The sequence below is a fragment of the Ovis aries genome, chromosome 4 (assembly GCF_016772045.2).
Source record: "Ovis aries strain OAR_USU_Benz2616 breed Rambouillet chromosome 4, ARS-UI_Ramb_v3.0, whole genome shotgun sequence".
In the NCBI taxonomy this organism is placed as follows: Eukaryota; Metazoa; Chordata; class Mammalia; order Artiodactyla; family Bovidae; genus Ovis; species Ovis aries.
In genome coordinates, this window is record NC_056057.1 from 83,297,994 (window position 1) to 83,317,125 (window position 19,132).

Genomic DNA, 19,132 nt, shown 5'->3' on the forward strand with positions numbered 1-19,132 from the left:
TGTGTCATTCAATGATTGCTCATAAATGCTTCCAGAAGCCCTGAAAAGACTCAAATCAAAATTAAAACATAAAGACTGATACAGCCCATGACTTGAGCAAACTCAGGATTCACAGACACCCTGAAACTTTGCTTCCTACATAAACCTTCCATTGCTTGTATGGCGAAAGCAACTTTAAACCACATTCAACATTCAGAGCACTTGTCCACTATAGAGAACAGGGGTCAGTGGATAACACCCTATAGGAAACAGAGACACAGTGGGTTACCTTGTAGATTTTGCAATGGCAGAGTCATAATGCCTCCGGCTGCAGCTGCTGCTACCAGCCCTTGGATGTTGGTGAGATTCGCAGTAGGCAGTGTGAGGACCAATCCTTGCTGCCCCCCTAGCTGTCCGGCCATGTTGAAGGGGATGAGGATAGGCTGGTTGAGGGCCGGCGTGCCTCCGGGCATCACACCAGCAACTGCAGAGGCTAACTGCTGTGCTGTCAGAAGTGGCTGCAAGGGAACAGACAATCCCAGCTCATTTCCAATGGAACTAAGATATGGGCTTTTAGAGCATTTTTCTTCCACTTAAGCTTGGTCAGAAAGTTCCTGAACAAGTAGCAAAGAAATAAGCCCTATTCCAGAGAAAATGAGTGACTTGTAGAAAAAAAATCGAAATTGTATTTCATTAATTTTTTGGAAACTTTTATTTGATTTGGAAAGCACAAATATATTTCAAAGTAATACTCTACATTTATATATTATTCTTTAAATGGATTTTCACGTACATATTTTCTTCTAATGAACCTTACTCTTACATATCTGAATCTTATTCTCTGTTAACTTATTCTATTGTTTCAAAAAGAACTCATTAGAATCAGTGGAATTTGTTGATTCAAAAAGAGCAATGAAATACTATTTTCATTTACTACATTAGCAAAAAATGCAAAAGATTTACCCAAAGCTGGTAAATCTATAGGGATATCACTGTATGGATTTCGGACATGTGGACTGCTTTCCTTTTGGAAATCAGTTTGAAAATCCGTATCAAGAGCTACAAAAATATTCATCCTCTTTTGACTCAGAAAATATTCCTGGGATATATTTCTGAAGATATAATTTTTTAAAAAAGATAAATTAAAATATGCATTACATTTAAAAATACATAAATGTTGAAAAAGTTTGTTACAGTATTAAACATGGTAAGATATTACATAGTCTTTAAAATGGGTCATTCCGACATCTCTAGAAAAATAGAAAATATTTATGAGAATATATAAAATTAACTGGATAATAATTAAGTAAATGATTAAGAAATTACTATTAAAATGGTAAAATTACACATTACACATGTATAATGACAAGATCTAAAGAGGAATATAGGAAAACAAAGACATTTGATGAGGATAAATTTTAAAAGCTTTAAAAAATTTCTTTGGTTATTATGCTAATATTCTTTGTCCAGTTAAAACAACACTAAAAACACATATTTATAATCACTACTTATCCAACAGCCATTGTTTGACATGGCAAGGCAGCCGAATAGGTGTGGACTTCTCAGCACCAGATGTATCTGAGCTCAGTTGTGAGCACACGTGCGGCTCCTCAGAATGACTGACGATTAGGAAGGACTCCTTGAGCAACCAGACCAGATAACCAGGAGGGTGATATACGGGACTTTCATTGCACCCCTGAAGGAGCAATGGACCTAATTCCATGCTCATTTTTCTTCTAGAGGAACCAATAAAAAACTCTCATTGGGGAGTTTCAACTTTTTTGTTTTTAACACAGTATTATTCTATATAGGAAAAGGTAAGCATAGTACAAAGCCCAGTGCATAATAGCCAGACATGATTCTAACATATATTAACTCTGATGTCCTACCAATGACATATGAGAGTTAGTAACATGCTCAAGTTACATACTCAGAGAAGTGGGGTAGGGGGTTTCAGATCCAGCCAGGCTATTCCAGAGCCCATATCTCACCCTGCTCTCCATACACAGAACAGATTTGGAGAAGTGGGATGGCTTTATCTCAAGCACGGTGGGGAGAGCTGGGCCCACTTTCTGGTTATTCCCTAAAGTCACCCCTCAAGACTCCTTCCAGAGAGCCCTCTAAAGAAGCACTGGAACCCCATGCACCCTGGTTTTAGAACCACTCCTCTGAACTCCATGGGACTAGCACCTAATACATCTGCTGCTGCTGCTGCTGCTAAGTCACTTCAGTCGTGTCCGACTCTGTGCGACCCCATAGATGGCAGCCCACCAGGCTCCGCCGTCCCTGGGATTCTCCAGGCAAGAACACTAGAGTGGGTTGCCATTTCCTTCTCCAATGCATGAAAGTGAGAAGTGAGAGTGAAGTCGCTAAGCCATGCCCGACTCTTAGCGACCCCATGGACTGCAGCCCACCAGGTTCCTCCGTCCATGGGATTTTCCAGGCAAGAGTACTGGAGTGGGGTGCCATTGCCTTCTCCGAATACATCTGCTAGACTGCTAAATTCTCACAAAGTAACTGTGCCTCTCTTTAAAAGTTACATTAAAAGACAAAATAAGCATTTTTTTAGGAATAAGTACAAAATGATAAGCTGATCTTCAGACTGCTGGTGTCATATTGCTGCCAATAGTGATACCAGGATGAGAGGGCAGGCAAATAGGCAGTATCAGACCATGTACGGGCCGCAGATTTGGTTGATGCGGCCTGTAGCAGTTTTAAAAAATTGAATTCATGGGATTACAGTAGGGCCTGTACTCTTAGTTTGTCCCAGTGTCTCTCGCTTCTCATTGGGTGTGTTGTGCTCTGTTTCTAACTTGAAGACATTAGAGTTGTTACACTTGGTATGCTCATACACACACACACACACACACACACACACACACACACACACACACACACACACAAGCATGAAATTAGAAACGGCATGACTAAAAGAAGTTAGTTTCTGAGATGCCCAGTAAAATTCCCTCTGGGCTGCATCAGAGTTCAGGCATCTCCCCAGGCTTTCTGTCTGGAGCACAGAGGCATCCATGCTCTGAGATGGATGTTGGAATCTGAGGCCACAGGGAAACGTGGCGGCAGCGGGAATAAGAACGTCAAGACCAACTCAAGCTCTAAATGTGGGTTTTCAAGCTTTGCTTGGACTGATGATCCCCAAAGTGCTGAAAGTGACTCATTTTCAGGAAAAACTATCACAGCCAAAGAGGGAGAAAGGCTCAAGGGTCAGCTTCTTTTTCCATAAAAGTGGGTGAACTCTGAGAGCTTCACACTAAAGGACAGAGATTTTTTTTTTAATGCCCAGCCTTTTATAATTGCGTTCTACATCTTCATATAACCACACCAGGCGGCAAAAAACAAATATTGGACTTTAAAAAATAATGAATGTATTTCTTTATTAATGCAGGAGCTATATGTGATGTACAATATTGTCAAACCCAATAAGCTGAACTTGCATTAAAATTGCATTAACTTTTTTATATTAAATCACGTCTTGTATTTCAAAAAATGGCTATAGTAAGGTTGAAGTAACTTAATTTTCTTCACACTCCAGTCATTAAAGTTTTACTTTCCAGAAAACTGCATGGTAACTAACAGCACAACTTAGTAGGTTTTAAGAAAAAAAAAAGTTTCCAAATGATTAAAATCAACATCCCCTTGAAAAAGAGAAGAGTTCTGCTAACACATTCTTTTTTCTTGATGGTATTTCATAAATAATGTAGTCATACAGCTTCCCATACAAAAATTTATCACCATCTTCGCTCTGCTGGAGTTAACTGGTTTTAACTCATTCTTATTTTATTTGTTTGGTTACTTATACGGTTAAACCATCGGAAATGCAGCAGTTGAAAGATACTGACCTGTGGTCCAACTGGGAAAGGGGGGTGGGTCTGACTGGCCTGGTGTTCAGGAGTGCCTGGGTCTGACAGTGCTGGGTTTCCTCTGGCCCCTGGAATTCAAAAGAGAAGTGCGCCCTTAATATAAAATCCAGCCTGGGAACTTCACATGACCCTATTTTCCTGTGGTGTCACATAACATTAAGGCACAGATGATATGCCAGAGTGCTTTATCAATAGCTCCAGAGCTCAAATCACTTGTCAACTGCATACATTATGCTAATGGACATTCGGGATGGACAAAGTCATTCCTGGAGGGAGAAGGCCGTGACAGCAGAGAAAATGGCACCATCATCCGTTGTGCTAATAGGCTTGCATTACACATCAGCTTGCAGGGGGTGCCAATGCGGTCCCTGTGTGCGAAACTGCGTCCTTTATGCGTAGGTGGGCAACACCTAATCTAATTTTCCAAAGCCAGGGAAAGTGTGATCTCAGACATGACCAAGCACATCTATATTATCCCTTAACATGGCTTCATACCCGTAAGCTCTTTCTCCATACATACTTCAGACATTGACTCTCATGGATGCATTTTCCAGAAAACAAGAACTTTTCCTTTTTTAAATTGAATTATAGTTGATTCACAATGTTGTATTAATTTCAGGTGTACAGAACAGTGATTCAGTTATATATATATATGTACATTATATATATATATGTTCTTTTTCCTTATAGGTTATTACAAGATACTGAGTACAGTTCCCTATGCTGTACAGTAGGTTGTTGTGGTGGCACTTAGTTCCTAAAAAGTACATGTATCTCCTTAAGCAAATTTCCTCTGTGCTAACTGACCATCACGCTACCCCCAAGGAGCCCCACTGTGGTGAGCCTAGAACATAACATATTTGTTTTGCTAGAATCCTGTTGGATGCTAAAACATGGGAAACAAAATTCAATCAAAATAGCAGATCTTTCAAATCTTCTTAAATCTTCTCTGAGTATGCTTATATGCTCTGTTTCAGGACCAACCATAGAATGTGATATAGTGGCTATAACAATAAATACAGGAATAAATGGACAAGCAAACAAATAAATAAAGCTAGCAGCCATTTTTAGGGTTCTTAGTTGGAAGCTTTTGTTTTCTTGGTGGTTGAAATCCAATTCCGAGCCATCCTTAACAAGATCCTCTTTTCTGATGTTTGTCCTATGAATAGCAAGTGGAAGACAATTCAAGCCCTGTTTACTGGCAGGCCATGGATGACCAAGAAGAAAAGATATGATTCTGTCACACTTATAAATTTTAAAGAAGGTATTATTGGCTCATTTAAAACGAATTCTTCTATATATTCTCCAAAGGGACAGACTTATAAATAATGGAAATGGGGAAAAAAATACTTCAGCACATTAAGCTACAAATAAAATTGACTGCTACATATTATTCAATTGACTTCTATCTCCACAGCCATGTGTCAATCATAACAGCATTTTATAATAGGATTAAGCAATAAATGTGCAAAGCCATTATGCAGAAATCTGAAAATCTGATTAATTTGTAATATTTTTCTTGTGCAGAAAGTCAGGAATGGACATTGCTTAGGGAATACTTACAAGCATTCTATTGAAATTTCTAAATTGATTTGGAACAAACTAATAAAAACATAGACTTGCTGACATTTTATAAAGTGAATTCTGTCAAAATATGTTTGGCATTTTAATGATTGCTGTCATTTAATAACAAGGGTAAGATGACCCATCATAAGATGCCCACAATTTCCCCATAATGTGCAGGAGACCTTTCTTCTAAATTTTTTATATGTGATTTATTTATTATGCTTGAGTAGCAGGGCACTTTAAACTGGGAGGTGCCTTATGCAGTGTAAATCTCACAACTTCAGTTCTTACACACTCAAGTCCTATTTTGCCTTCAAATTTTCAGTAGAGCTTTATCTTCTTTTATAGAGCTGACCAGATGCCTAGTGACGATCAATTAGGTAAATTCTCAAATGGTTAAAAACCTCCTCTGATGATTTTTATGAAGATGCTTTAAAAAATTGATTTGTTCTTTATATTTTCCTGACATGGATTTTTACATCTGACTGTAAGAAGGAAGTTTTACAATGCACAGAAAAAGAGAAAAATCTTTTTACCCAATTTAAACATACATATCTTGAGTAGGGAGGGAACAAACCTCAGCCATTGATTCACTCTCCTGTTGGAATGCTCACACTATCTCATTTTCAGAAAGGAGCAATGATGGCCTGCAGGACTTTTGGATGAAAATAGGAATATCGCTGATGTTAATCATGTTGATGTTGATCATATCATGATCATGATGTAAGTATGTTTCTTTATATCTTTAGCTCAAGTTATCTGCAAACACATGTCTCTTTTTTATTTTGCAGTAATGACCTCAACATATCTTTATGCTTTCACATTAAACTCTCTTAAACCACATTCCCCAAAATACATATCTCTTAATTTAAAATTTTTTCTATACTGTGCCAGGCTCTTCTGTCTCATACTTCTTTCATCAGTACTGGGACCACTTTTTGATTCTGTTTCTAATGCCACATCATGTAATGTTTGAGATCTGTCCCATTCAGGCACAGTATCACAAGATGGTGTCTTTGTTACCTGTAACTCGACACAGATTAAATTTGCTTACATTTTATTCTCTGTTGCTGGAGGCTCTCACCAGCACACAGCAGCTTGTTTTGAGGCTGGTTATTCTCAAAAACCATGTTCAGTGGGGTCCAGGGCAATTCTACACAATTTCATGTGTAAAATGAAGTCTTTCACAGGCTCTAGAGAAGATTATGTATGCTCTTCTGCCTGGATCAAAAAGTAATGTTTCTCCTTAATGCGCATCTTCATTTCTCCCAAATGTATGTATCACGCACAACCTTGTAGGACCATAAACTAATCAGTCTGGGTCGTAAGGCAGCTCCCATATCAGGGGCCTCCTCAGAAGTCAGAGAGGGGATACAGCAGTCAGAATGAATAAATGACATTGGCTAAGGGTTTCAGAGAGATTTGAAGCAGGGCTCAGCTGTACGCTAGCAGAGAATTTGAGGTTAGATATGGGCACAGATATGAAAACGTGAACTTAAATGGGTCGGGCAGGTTACTCCTGATCACAGTCCCAGGAAATATGCTACCTCTCTGGAGATCAAAGAAGCACAGAAAGCTCTCTGCGGCCTGTTCTGAATTTAATAGTCTAGACTTTTCAGGCAGCAACTGTGAGATCTAGAAGGGCAAGGACTGTGTTTGCTGGTTTAATGCTTTATGTCCGGCTCTTAATGTAGGTATCATTCACATTGATTGGATATTCACTCAATGGAAACAGAGGTTTGGCTTTTAATTGGGGGCTGGTATAATTCCTTTAAAATAGGTATGGGCATCCACTTCACTAGTTACTCTTGTTTAGCATCAATTTTGGAAATATCTCTAAATTATTAGCTTCTTGGTAAATTCAATCACAATTCCAATGTTTATTTTGTTTTGTTTTTTGCTTGTTTAATTTTATTGGAGTATAGAGTATTGAGCGGAGAAGGAAATGGCAACCCATTCCAGTGTTCTTGCCTGGAGAATCCCAGGGACGGGGGAGCCTGGTGGGCTGCCGTCTATGGGTCGCACAGAGTCGGACACGACTGAAGTGACTTAGCAGCAGCAGCAGCAGCAGCAGCAGCAGCAGCAGCAGCAGGAGCGTAGAGTGTTGAGTAGAGCCCCCTGTGCTATACAGTAGTTCCTTACCAGTTATATATTCTAGTTTAGATACTAAAAGCAGTTTGGTGGACAGGTTAAAAGCAAGACTCTTAAATCGGAAACTCTACTTGGGTTGAGATTTAGCCTGGCCAGTTAACTATCTGTGTGAACTTGGCCGGTTTTCCAGTTTTTTCATTGTATACACCAGCTTCCTCTTGCAAAAACCTGGGGAAATAATTCTATGTCTTTCATAGGGTTGCTATGGTGAGAATTAAATGAGCACATATATTTGTAAATATCTTAGAAAAGTGCATGTTTGTTACAAAATTGCTATTTCTCTTGACTAGTTATAAGATTTAATTTACATTCAATACAATATTTAATTTGCCCATCATATCTTCTTACTCCAAGTCAACTCAATACCTACTCCCATGCCTATGTGTGCTCTCCCCATTAATTCACACCCCACCCTACTTGTGTGCTCTGTACCACTTGATAAATGTTTGGATCTGAACTAAACGGTCAGGCCTGTAAGAGCCTACGAAGTGAGATGTTCATGGATAATGTTTCCTTTGGTCCATGGTAACATGACCAGGTAATATGGCACAAAGATATTGGCAATTTGCTCCCAAATTCTCACCAAGACCATAGGTTAGATCAAAAGTTCTTACCCAGGCCTGGGAATCAGAATTGTCTGTGGAGATTTCTGAATACATCCTTCATAAGGTTACTGACAGACTGTCTAAGGGGTGGCCAGTGTGTACATGTTTATGAGACTCCACTTGTGATAGAAGACCACTGGAACACACAGTGGCTCAGATGCTGTCCAGGCAAGTCTGAATCTCTCTGTGCTGAGGATGTCATGTACAATTAGTTTTACAACAGCGGATGGGTCATCAGCCAGCATTACCCCCTTGGCCCTCCAAGTTCCTTCAGCTGAAGCATTCTTCCATTGTAACCCTGGTGGCATTCTAGCTTAGCAAGGGGACAATCCATGTCAGATGCATCTATTTTATAATGTTCATAGGTATCTCAAGGAGTCTAAAACCTGATTTTAAAAAGGATCATAACATAAAATTTAAAATAGCTATATTCTATTTCTTATTTCTTTTGTAGCTTTATCAGATGCAATTAATGAATGTTGTTGACTGAAAAGCAAATGAATTAGTCTCCTATAACATTTACAGTTTGGGGTCTTCATTCAGTTTTTTTTTTCTACTGTCAAACTATATTAATGGGCTTTAATTTTTGAGTACCTAAGTTAAAAATAAATAATAAGATGATCAGGAAATAAAATAAAATAGCTATATAATAGAAGTCATTTCTCTAAATACAGGGATCCCTGATAGAAGTCTGCTAAGGAAAGGATAAGTCATAAATGTTGGAGACACTGAAAGACTGATCAGGAGTTGGGCTGAAATATCACAATAAAACTTAATTTTAATCATTAAGATGCCTGCTTGTCAGAGCATTGGTTCATTCAACACTACCTTTCCAGTGTTGGTCTTGTATCTAATATCTGCAAAGCTGCTGGCTGCTCTTTCTGCTCTGGAGGGCCTGGCCATCCACAGAACTGGGGAGGGGGGTGGTGATACCTTTTTAGTACCTTCTGGATTGAAGGAGTCTCAAAAATTGCATGCCTCCCCACCCCCAGGTCAAGGTCAGAATTCCTGAATGACCATCACTGCATTCCTTATAGCAAGTTAGCTTTGCTTCTGCAAATTAAAAAAAAAAAAAAGATTGTTTTGTATAATGGTTTTTATTAACTGAAGCAAACGAGACTTAGTGCGTCTTAGCAATTCTAAAAGTAAAAGAGATGTGCACTCCAGAATAGAGGAGCAGGTGGAGGAGGAAACAGAGTTGCACGTGTGAGTGGCTCATCGGAATACACCAGTTCCACTTTCTCCTCGGCCATTCCTCCAACAGTCAGTTCATGAGATTCCCTGGCTAGTGACCAATGCATTTTTAATGAATTGGGTTCTTCAGAGGGACAGTTTGGGTTTCTGTCTGTGATGCATTAGCACAAACATAATCACACGAAGGTCACAGGGATCCCTCAGCTTTTTCTGGCATTTATACCTTTCCTGCCCATTGTCTGCTGTTTTCACCAGGGAGTGAGGTGATGCAGAGGTTGCTTGTTATTAGATGGGTGGCTGAATGCATTATTATTTCATGTTGGGCATGTGAACTCAGCTAAGCAGGGCAGAAGCCCCCTCAAAATTAAACTTCCCTTTCTTTCAATTTCTTCAAGATTCCTAAATGCCAAGAGGGGGCGGAGGTGTCTATAAACACCTTTCCAGAGCCATTGCTACTGTCTGCAATTTTTTTTTATTGCCTGTCAAGTTTTCTTTAGGATACTGGTCACACATGTATTTATGTCCAGAACACTATACAGATCCCCAGTGGATCTAGAGACTCTAAAGTAATAAGCTGCACTTGAAAAATCTAAAATTTATTAATTCACACAGGGTTTGTGCATTTTTGCAAGTTCTGTTGTCAAGTACTTGTAACTTCACCCACTGAGGGAGGCAAGAAGAACAGTAAATGTCCATGACATTAATGGGAAGAATGGATCCCTTTATTCTGTTAGCAGGTGACTTATCTGGCCTTTGGTGGTAGGAAATCCAGTTATCTTTGAGTGAGGGGTCTAGATCCTTCATGGTTTTAAAAGTTATATTTATGTGAAGGCTGTACAGAAGCATGAAAAGTTAAGCAGAGATTCAAGATATCTAGGTAAACGAGAACAAGAAACCCTACAAACCCCTTATTTGAACTTGACTATCTGAAGATGCGTTTGTAATATCTATCAAAATTATTCAATAATTGCTTCAGTCCTCCATGTAGACTTACTCCATATGTGCTCTGAAAACCTTTATGTTTTTTCCCCTCTCAAAATTTCCGAAATCTCCCTTCAGTCTTCGTTCAACAATTTTTTACCATTTATTTTCACATCCATCTCATAAAAGCAGAGCTGAACTCCTGTGATATCCAGGCCAATAAAGTTCTCAATTTCTGTAAATGCTTCCTCTCAGAAAAGAGATGAAAAAAGAGACAGTCATCAAATATACTTAAGCAAAATTCCACAACACACTGTTGGCATGTGGAGAGCTTTGGGGGTATGGATTATCCCTTGAGCACTGCTGTCTCTACAAGAGTATAAATTCTTTCAGGGCAAAGACTCTTTCTCAGTCACCTTTGTATCTGCTGCAGGCCAGCTCTGGGCTTGGAATGTATGTATGCTCCTATGTATGTATGTATATAGGTATGGTAGTGTTTAGGTATGCGGTTCCTAAAATGAAGATGTGTATCAACATGTGCTGAGACAATTTAAAAACAGATTTTAAAATGATCTGTCTCATTTTAAAAATGTGTTCCCTGATCTAAGAAGCTTGACTAACTTCAACACATTTTTGCCGGTAAATGGCCACATCCTCTGGCAAAGTCACTACTAGGGGGTCATGCTCAACACTGCACTGGATTCAGGGATGATGTCCTTGCTCTCAACCTACTGAGGGGATCCTGGCACAGCCCCTTGGGACATGAAGGTTGTGTCAATCCTGTGTTTTAATGTCCATTTAGGGAGTTGGTTTCCGTGCTTAGGAGGGCTGCCTACATAATTTACAGGGTTCAATGACAAATGCAAAGGCAAGTCCCTAGCCTGGGGCTGAGAAGTCAATCTCCCCCTTCCTCAGGATTGCTGACTTAATCCATGGCAGATGGGTAAACCCAAGGGATTGCAGTCTCCACACTGGGATGCACTGGACACCTGGATTGTGGTGAGTTGCAAGTTGATTGCATGACTCTCCCCACACCTGAGCCCAGATCCCCACAAAGGGCAGAAGTGTGAGGGTGACAGTTACGCTCCAGCTTTCAGGGTTCCCAGGGTGCCCAGGGCAGAGAGCAGGTGGCTGAGAACGGCTGTGTCCTGGGAAGGTGGGGACATAGTGGCTGGATCCCCTAGAGCTCCAAGCTTCCCAGCGTCCCACCCCATGTTCTTGTTGTCCCATTGGACACAAATTGTGTCACAAAACACAAGTTCAGAGATAAATTATTAAGAATTTCAAGATGGTGACCTCAGAGCATTAAGTCCCAAACATGGGAACCTGCTGGGTGATGAGATGCATGTGCCTGCGATGGCTGATGGCCCATGAAGCAGGCCCTGCCCAAGGGACCTTCTTGTCAAAGGTCTTTAAATTTTGAAAATTGCATGTAAACTTACAACTGCTTTGAGGGCCATTTTCCAAATCAGCGCAAATTCTGATAAGAGTGTTTGTGTCCCCAGAGGAATTAAGACATGGCTTTTTTCTCCCCGAAAAAAGACTGAATTCACAAACCAGCATGTTATTATCAATGATCATGTAAATATACCATTTGGTGGAAAATTAAGATAAATTTTGCTTAGTTTTCTATCAGTTCTCAGTACCTATCTCTAAAATGGGGAGACAGGGCATGAATTCCTTAAAGAAGAAATCATAAAGAAGATGTATTTTCTCAGAAGCGGACCTATCTTACTAACAGTGTTATATGTTCACTAACGAAAAACAGATTTCCCCCCGCCTGACCAGTTGCCAAGTTTGACAACAAGGAAATGAGATCAAGACACTCTGAGGTGGAATCACTGGCCTAGTTTTAAAGGTCACCTGCATTACCTACCCATGGTAAAATATGCATGAATTACTGAGAACTAGCTGGAATCAAGATTGCTGGGAGAAATATCAATAACCTCAGATATGCAGATGACACCACCTTTATGGCAGAAAGTGAAGAGGCACTAAAAAGCCTCTTGACGAAAGTGAAAGTGGAGAGCGAAAAAGTTGGTTTCAAGCTCAACATTCAGAAAACGAAGATCATGGCATCCGGTCCCATCACTTCATGGGAAATAGATAGGGAAACAGTGGAAACAGTGTCAGACTTTATTATTTTGGGCTCCAAAATCACTGCAGATGGTGACTGCAGCCAGGAAATTAAAAGACACTTACTCCTTGGAAGAAAAGTTATGACCAACTTAGATAGCATATTCAAAAGCAGAGACATTACTTTGCCGACTAAGGTCTGTCTAGTCAAGGCTATGGTTTTTCCAGTAGTCATGTATGGATGTGAGAGTTGGACTGGGAAGAAGGCTGAGTGCCGAAGAATTGATGCTTTTGAACCGTGGCATTGGAGAAGACTCTTGAGAGTCCCTTGGACTGCAAGGAGATCCAGCCAGTCTATTCTGAAGGAGATCAGCCCTGGGGTTTCTTTGGAAGGAATGATGCTAAAGCTGAAACTCCAGTACTTTGGTCACCTCATGTGAAGAGTTGACTCATTGGAAAAGACTCTGATGCTGGGAAGGATTGGGGGCAGGAGGAGAAGGGGACGACAGAGGATGAGATGGCTGGATGGCATCACTGACTCGATGGACGTGAGTCTGAGTGAACTCCGGGAGTTGCTGATGGACAGGGAGGCATGGCGTGCTGCGATTCATGGGGTGGCAAAGAGTCGGACACGACTGAGCGACTGAACTGAAGTGAACCTTAAATATGCTTGAACTGGTCCAAGCTGATAATTTGCTTTAAAATTTTGGTGCAAGCTTACATGAAGAGAATGTGTGTGTGTGTCTGTGCGCGCGTGCGCGCGTGCATGTTCTAGGGTGGAGATGAGGCAGAAGGGAGGGAAGCTAGTCCATTTTTCTTGCCATCGTCACAGTACAAGTGGTAGGGTCAGAAGTCGCTATGGTTCTTTTCGCAATAGCCCTGCTACCAGCCTCTTACAGCAACTCTTGGGTTTGTTTCTAATATCTGCAAGGCTTTCCTTGCAGCCACCCTGACCTACAGACCTGCCCCATCAAAAGTCTCATTGAGTTTTTAAACTGTTTTCAGTATATTAAGGTTCTTAGGTGAGCAGCCCCCAAGATGGGCAGACCTTAGGAACACTGTGTATCCAGTTCCAGACCACCATAACAAAGCAAAAAATGCAATAAAGCAATTCACACAAGTTTGGGGGGTTTCCCAGTGCATATAAAAGTTATTCTGACACTATACTGTGGCCCATTAAGTATGAGATAGTATTATGTCTAAGAAATGTATACATTGTAATTTTAAAATACTTATAAAAATGCTGACCATCATCTGATAACACAGGGTAGCCACAGATCTTCAATTTGTAAAGAAATGCAATGACTGTGAAGCATATTAAAGTGAAGCACAATAAAACAAGGTGTGCCTGTAGATACTTGGACCCCAAGTCTGAGAAGGAAATGAAGATGAAATAGAGGGAGCTATGTCGTGGTTACACGAGCTCAAACTCCTGGCTCAGACGGAAGTCAGGTGGAAACCACAATGATGTATGGGTTCCCTCTTCTCCAGACCTACATGCCTTCCAGAGGTCTGAACTCTGCACAACCTTTCAGCAGCAAGAAGGCTGCTGAACTGACATTCAGAATATGATTTAACCATGAGCCACAATGGAAGAAATCATTTTTTCAATTGGAAATGATGGCCTCTGGGTGTAGTCGCTTCTGATAACACATGCGGTACAAGATCTCAGAGACCCTAAGTACAGCAGGCGCATGGCCCTACATCCACAGTGACTGCAAAGAGCAGGTGATTAGATCATCACAGACTGTTGACTTTTCCAGACTGAGATTTCACAGGGCAGTCCAATTAAAGCAGCCAATTAACGATTGTGAGAATAGAAAGATCTCAACATTTCATTTTGCCAAGTACAAGTATTTTTTAAATTGCTACATACTCTCATGATCTGACAATACACACATTTTAAAGCCTTTCTCCCACCCCAAAGGGTGTATTTTCTGATTAAAGGAAAATTCTTTAAATTGAAACAATTCAGATTAATGAAAAACTCATTGCATTGGACTTTTTTTTTTTTTTAGTTTTTTATTTTTTAAATTTTAAAATCTTTAATTCTTACATGCATTCCCAAACATGAACCCCCTCCCACCTCCCTCCCCATAACATCTTTCCCCATTCTCCTTTTGTCCTGTGTCTGCTTTGTTGCAGAGGGACACTGGTCTGTCCAAAAGCATTCAGGAGCTTCTGGGTGACGTGGTAGGATTTGAGGAGTCATAGCAGCTCTCTCTTTTCACTCCTCCAGGCATAAGAAATGTCTGACCAACTCCTAAAATGTTCCTACTTTTGAATAGATAATTATTTTGCCTTGATCATTTTATAGAGATATTGGTATAATTTGCTTGATATATAAAGTTCTATGTGCCAAATAATACATTAATTACACACACATATATATGTATAATTAACCCTTGGGTTTCCCTGGTGGCTCAGATGGTAAAGAATCTACCTGCAATGTGGGAGAGCTAGGTTTGATCCCTGGGTCGGGAAGATCCCCTGGAGGAGGGAATGGCAACGTTCTCCAGTATTCTTCCCTGGAGAATCCCATGGACAGAGGAACCTGGCGGGTTACAGTCCATGAGGTCACAAAGAGCCCAACACGACTGAGCGAATAAGCAGCAGCATTAACCCTTATGCGTGCATGTGTGTGTGCTCACTCACTTCCGTTGTGTCCGACTCTTTGTGACCCTATGGACTGGGTCCTCTGTCCAGGCTCCTCTGTCCTCTGGATTCTCTAAGCAAGAATACTGGAGTAGGTTGCCATGCCCTCCTCCAGGGGATTTTCCCCACCCAAGGATCAAACCCACACCTCCTGCATTTCCTGCACTGAAGGCGGATTCTTTACCCACTGGGCCACCTGGGAAACCCATTAACCCTTATAATAACCCTATAGGGTGCTTATGATTACTATGTCCATTTGTATAGGATACTAAGCTTTACAGAGGGTAACTCACTGTTATGTACATACCTAATTAGTGACAGTTGTTGTTGTTCAGTTACTAAGTCATGTCCAACTCTTTTGCAACCCCATGGACTGTAGCCCACCATGTTCCTCTGTCCATGGGATTTCCCAGGCAAGAATACTGGAGTGGGATGCCATTTCTTTCTCCAGGGGATCTTCCTGGACCAGGGATTGAATTCTTGCCTCCTACATTGTTAGGTGGATTCTTTACCTCTGAGCCACCTCAGAAGCCAGTTAGTGATATAGACGTGACTATATCCCAGGCTATCTGATCGATGAAAGCCCATATCTGTATCAGCTAGACTACTCCACTGCTCAAATACTTTATAATAGCTAGAATCCATGGATTACTTATTTTAGGCCAGACACTTTGTTTAGTATTTTGTACACATTTTCTCATTAAATCTCCAAAGAAGCCCTGTGTTACAGGATTATCATTCCCCTTTCACAGATCTGGAAACTGAGGTTTACACAGGTTAAGCAACTCACCTGTGGCCACAGTTAGTGAATTTGAATTGGGATTGGAACCCAATTCCATCTGACTCCAAGACTTACACTACCCTGTAAGTCACATGAAATGTCCCAGAGAGACAGAATACAATAAATCCCAACATCGGGATAGAAACCATATTCGGGGGATATTTTCCTCTGTACTTAGTGGACCCTGGCTCCAGACACCTCTAGGTACCCGGTCTGGGAGGTAGGTGATGGAGAAAGGAAAATGGAACACACTGAGGGAGAGTGACTTCCACCAGAGAAGTCCAGTGACTTCCACAGGTTTTTCCTGTGTCCCGTTTGTTCCCAGATATATCCTGACAAGTTCCTAAAAAGTAAGCATCCCAGTCTCCTTTAAGATAATGTTCATAATCAGCAAAAAGACAGCTGCATTTAGTTTAGGGTCTCCGTGTTCAAGATGTGATCTCTGGACCAGCAGCGTTAGCATCACCTGGGACCTTGCTAAGAAGGCAGACCTGCAGGTCTCAGTCCATCCAGGGTCTCAGACTCCCTGAATCAGAATCTGCCTTGAAAGAAAATCCCCGGGTGATTCATACTCACAATGAAGTGTGAGAAGCACTGGTTTTGAGTTTGTAACTCCTTTCCTGCCTTCTTCCTTCCCTCCCTCCTTCCTACTTTCCTCCCTTCCTTCCTCTCCAACTTCCTTCCTTCATTCCCTTGGGTGGCATTTGAAGTATAACTGCACCTAAAACGCTCAGATTTTAGCAGACATTGGCAGTGGACTGTTACATCCTCTGGGCGGGGACAAGTGAGAATACAGGGAAAGCAAACATTCCAGAGACACACTCTCTCACAGTAATAACCCTGGAGCATGTCTCACTCTGTGCAACCCGGTGGGAGGACTCCCAGTGAAGAGGTTCACAGCGGGAAGAGTTGCTACTACATTCTTAAAGGGAAGCATATTTATCCTTTTTAAAACACAACAAAACTGATGCCAGATGTAGCCCAATATCCTTGCTCTGTGATTTATGGCAATTTTCCTGACACTTTCTCTTTCCATATCTTTGCTTTTCCATTTGTGAGGTTCCATGAAGATAAGAGTCTGCCTCTCCATTTCAGTTATTTACTCTCAGAACAGCACATTCTTTGCAAAAGTAGCCAGAGCACTGCTTTTAAAAAGGGGGAATAAAATTTTTAAACCCCTTAAAGCTGAAATAAAACTGCATTTCCACACAGATACTCCAAAAGGGTAGCATTTGCGATCACTCTTGCGTGCAACGAAAGATTGGTGAAAGTGGGGTCATTTAGAACCCAGCAAAGGACAGGAAGGAAATACCCCGGAGGAATTACATTGCATGAAATTGTAGCATCACACCTAGTTAGCAAGCCCTTACAGTAATGGAGCTTCTATGACAGCATGACAACACAAGATTGGGCAGGAAGAAAAGGAGGTCGCACAACTCACTGTACAGATTGCTAAGTGCCGCCAAACCTTTGGAGCTGGGGCAACAAAACACTGTCCCTGAAATAAGAGGAAGTAGATCCAGAATATGGAAACTCAAATTAATGACCCATCAATAGATTGTTGGTTAGATTTCTGCCCCTTGAGAATTGTTTATAAAAAACTGAACAGTCAAACAACTAGTCCAATTCATGTGTCTCTGACCATTTTTCTCTCACTTAGCCTATTTATTTCTTAGCATTACTGTAATTGAAAAAGTATCTATTGCTAAAAGATGCTATTAACTTGAGTGCATTCATAGAGTGTTCTATCACTAATAGATTTAGGTCATATTCTTTCATCCTTTTAGCAAAGCATTATTTTGTTGTCCTCTTGTTCTGAAGATTTTTGTTTCACTTAAAGTCAAATAGAACAAAAGCTTCACAGAACTTGTTCAGATTGTTTTTTAGCATTATTTTAACTCCATTACATGACAGGATCAAATGCGTAGCAATTTCCATTTGCTATATTAACTTATTTTTGGCTCTGTGTCAGAGCTCATATTATACAAATATGCCCACGAAACATGAGTTGGACTCAGATGATAATAGCAAGGTTTCAAGTCCAAATACTTTAAAAACTCAACTTCTTGAGCTTACATTTGGCTTTACAATGGCAGTTAGTCTCTGAATTGAAATAGAAAACAGAGCCAACCATTAACTACAATGGTGAAAATGTGAAAGAGTGGAAGAAGAGCTGTCCAGTCATTTAAAAATATATACCACATTTTATGAAATCTAGGATGCTACTGATATAAAATTCATGAATATTATATGAATATATAATCCACCAAGAACAACAACACAAAAAGCTGCCAATTAAACCAAGACATGACACTGATTATAAGACACATCCCAATTTTTATCCTAAAATCTTCCCTTTAAGATGTCGCATTAAAATATGAGCGAGAATGCTATGTATCTCAGAATGAATAAAATGCATTAGTATTCATTGGTCTTAATATATCTACAAATTATGGCATAGAGAATCAGTTCAGTTCAGTTCAGTCGCTCAGTTCTATCCAACTCTTTGTGAACCCATGGACTGCAGCACGCCAGGCTTCCCTGTCCATCACCAAATCCCAGAGTTTATTCAAACTTATGTCCATTGAGTTGGTGATGTAATGCAACCATCTCATCCTCTGTCATCCCCTTCTCTTCCTGACTTCAATCATTCCCAGCATCAGGGTCTCTTCAAATGAGTCAGTTCTTCACATCAGGTGGCCAAAATATTGGAGTTTCAGCTTCATCATCAGTCCTTCCAATGAATGTTCAGGACTGATTTCCTTTAGGATGGGCTAGTTGGATCTCCTTGCAGTGCAAGGGACTCTCAAGAGTCTTCTCCAACACCACAGTTCAAAAGCATCAATTCTTCGGCACTCAGCTTTCTTTATAGTCCACTCTCACATCCATACATAACTACTGGAAAAACCAAAGCTTTGACTAGATGGACCTTTGCTGGCAAAGTAATGTCTCTGCTTTTTAATATGCTGTCTAGGTTGGTCATAAATTTCCTTCCAAGGAGTAAGCATCTTTTAATTTCATGGCTGCAATCACCATCTGCAGTGATTTTGGAGCCCCCCAAAATAAAGTCTGACACTGTTTCCACTGTTTCCCCATCTATTTCCCATGAACTGATGGTACCGGATGCCATGATCTTCGTTTTCTGAATGTTGAGCTTTAAGCCAACTTTTTCAATCTCCACTTTCACTTTCATCAAGAGGCTTTTTAGTTCCTCTTCACTTTCTGCCATAAGGGTGGAGTCATCTGCATATCTGAGGTTATTGATATTTCTCCCGGCAATCTTGATTCCAGCTTGTGCTTCTTCCAGTCCAGCGTTTCTCATGATG

At 40.6% G+C, this 19,132-nt stretch overlaps 1 protein-coding gene across 1 annotated transcript in view; it reads right to left on the reverse strand.

Annotated features, from left to right (window-relative positions):
• Window positions 1–19,132, reverse strand: part of POU6F2 (POU class 6 homeobox 2) — a 398,314-nt gene that overhangs the window by 272,158 nt on the left and 107,024 nt on the right. The window contains exons 2-3 of the mRNA XM_060414407.1: window positions 3,837–3,925; window positions 269–497 (exon numbers count right to left, since the gene is read on the reverse strand). Of these exons, the coding sequence (XP_060270390.1) occupies window positions 269–497; window positions 3,837–3,925 (318 nt within the window). The remainder of the gene's footprint in view (window positions 1–268; window positions 498–3,836; window positions 3,926–19,132) is intronic.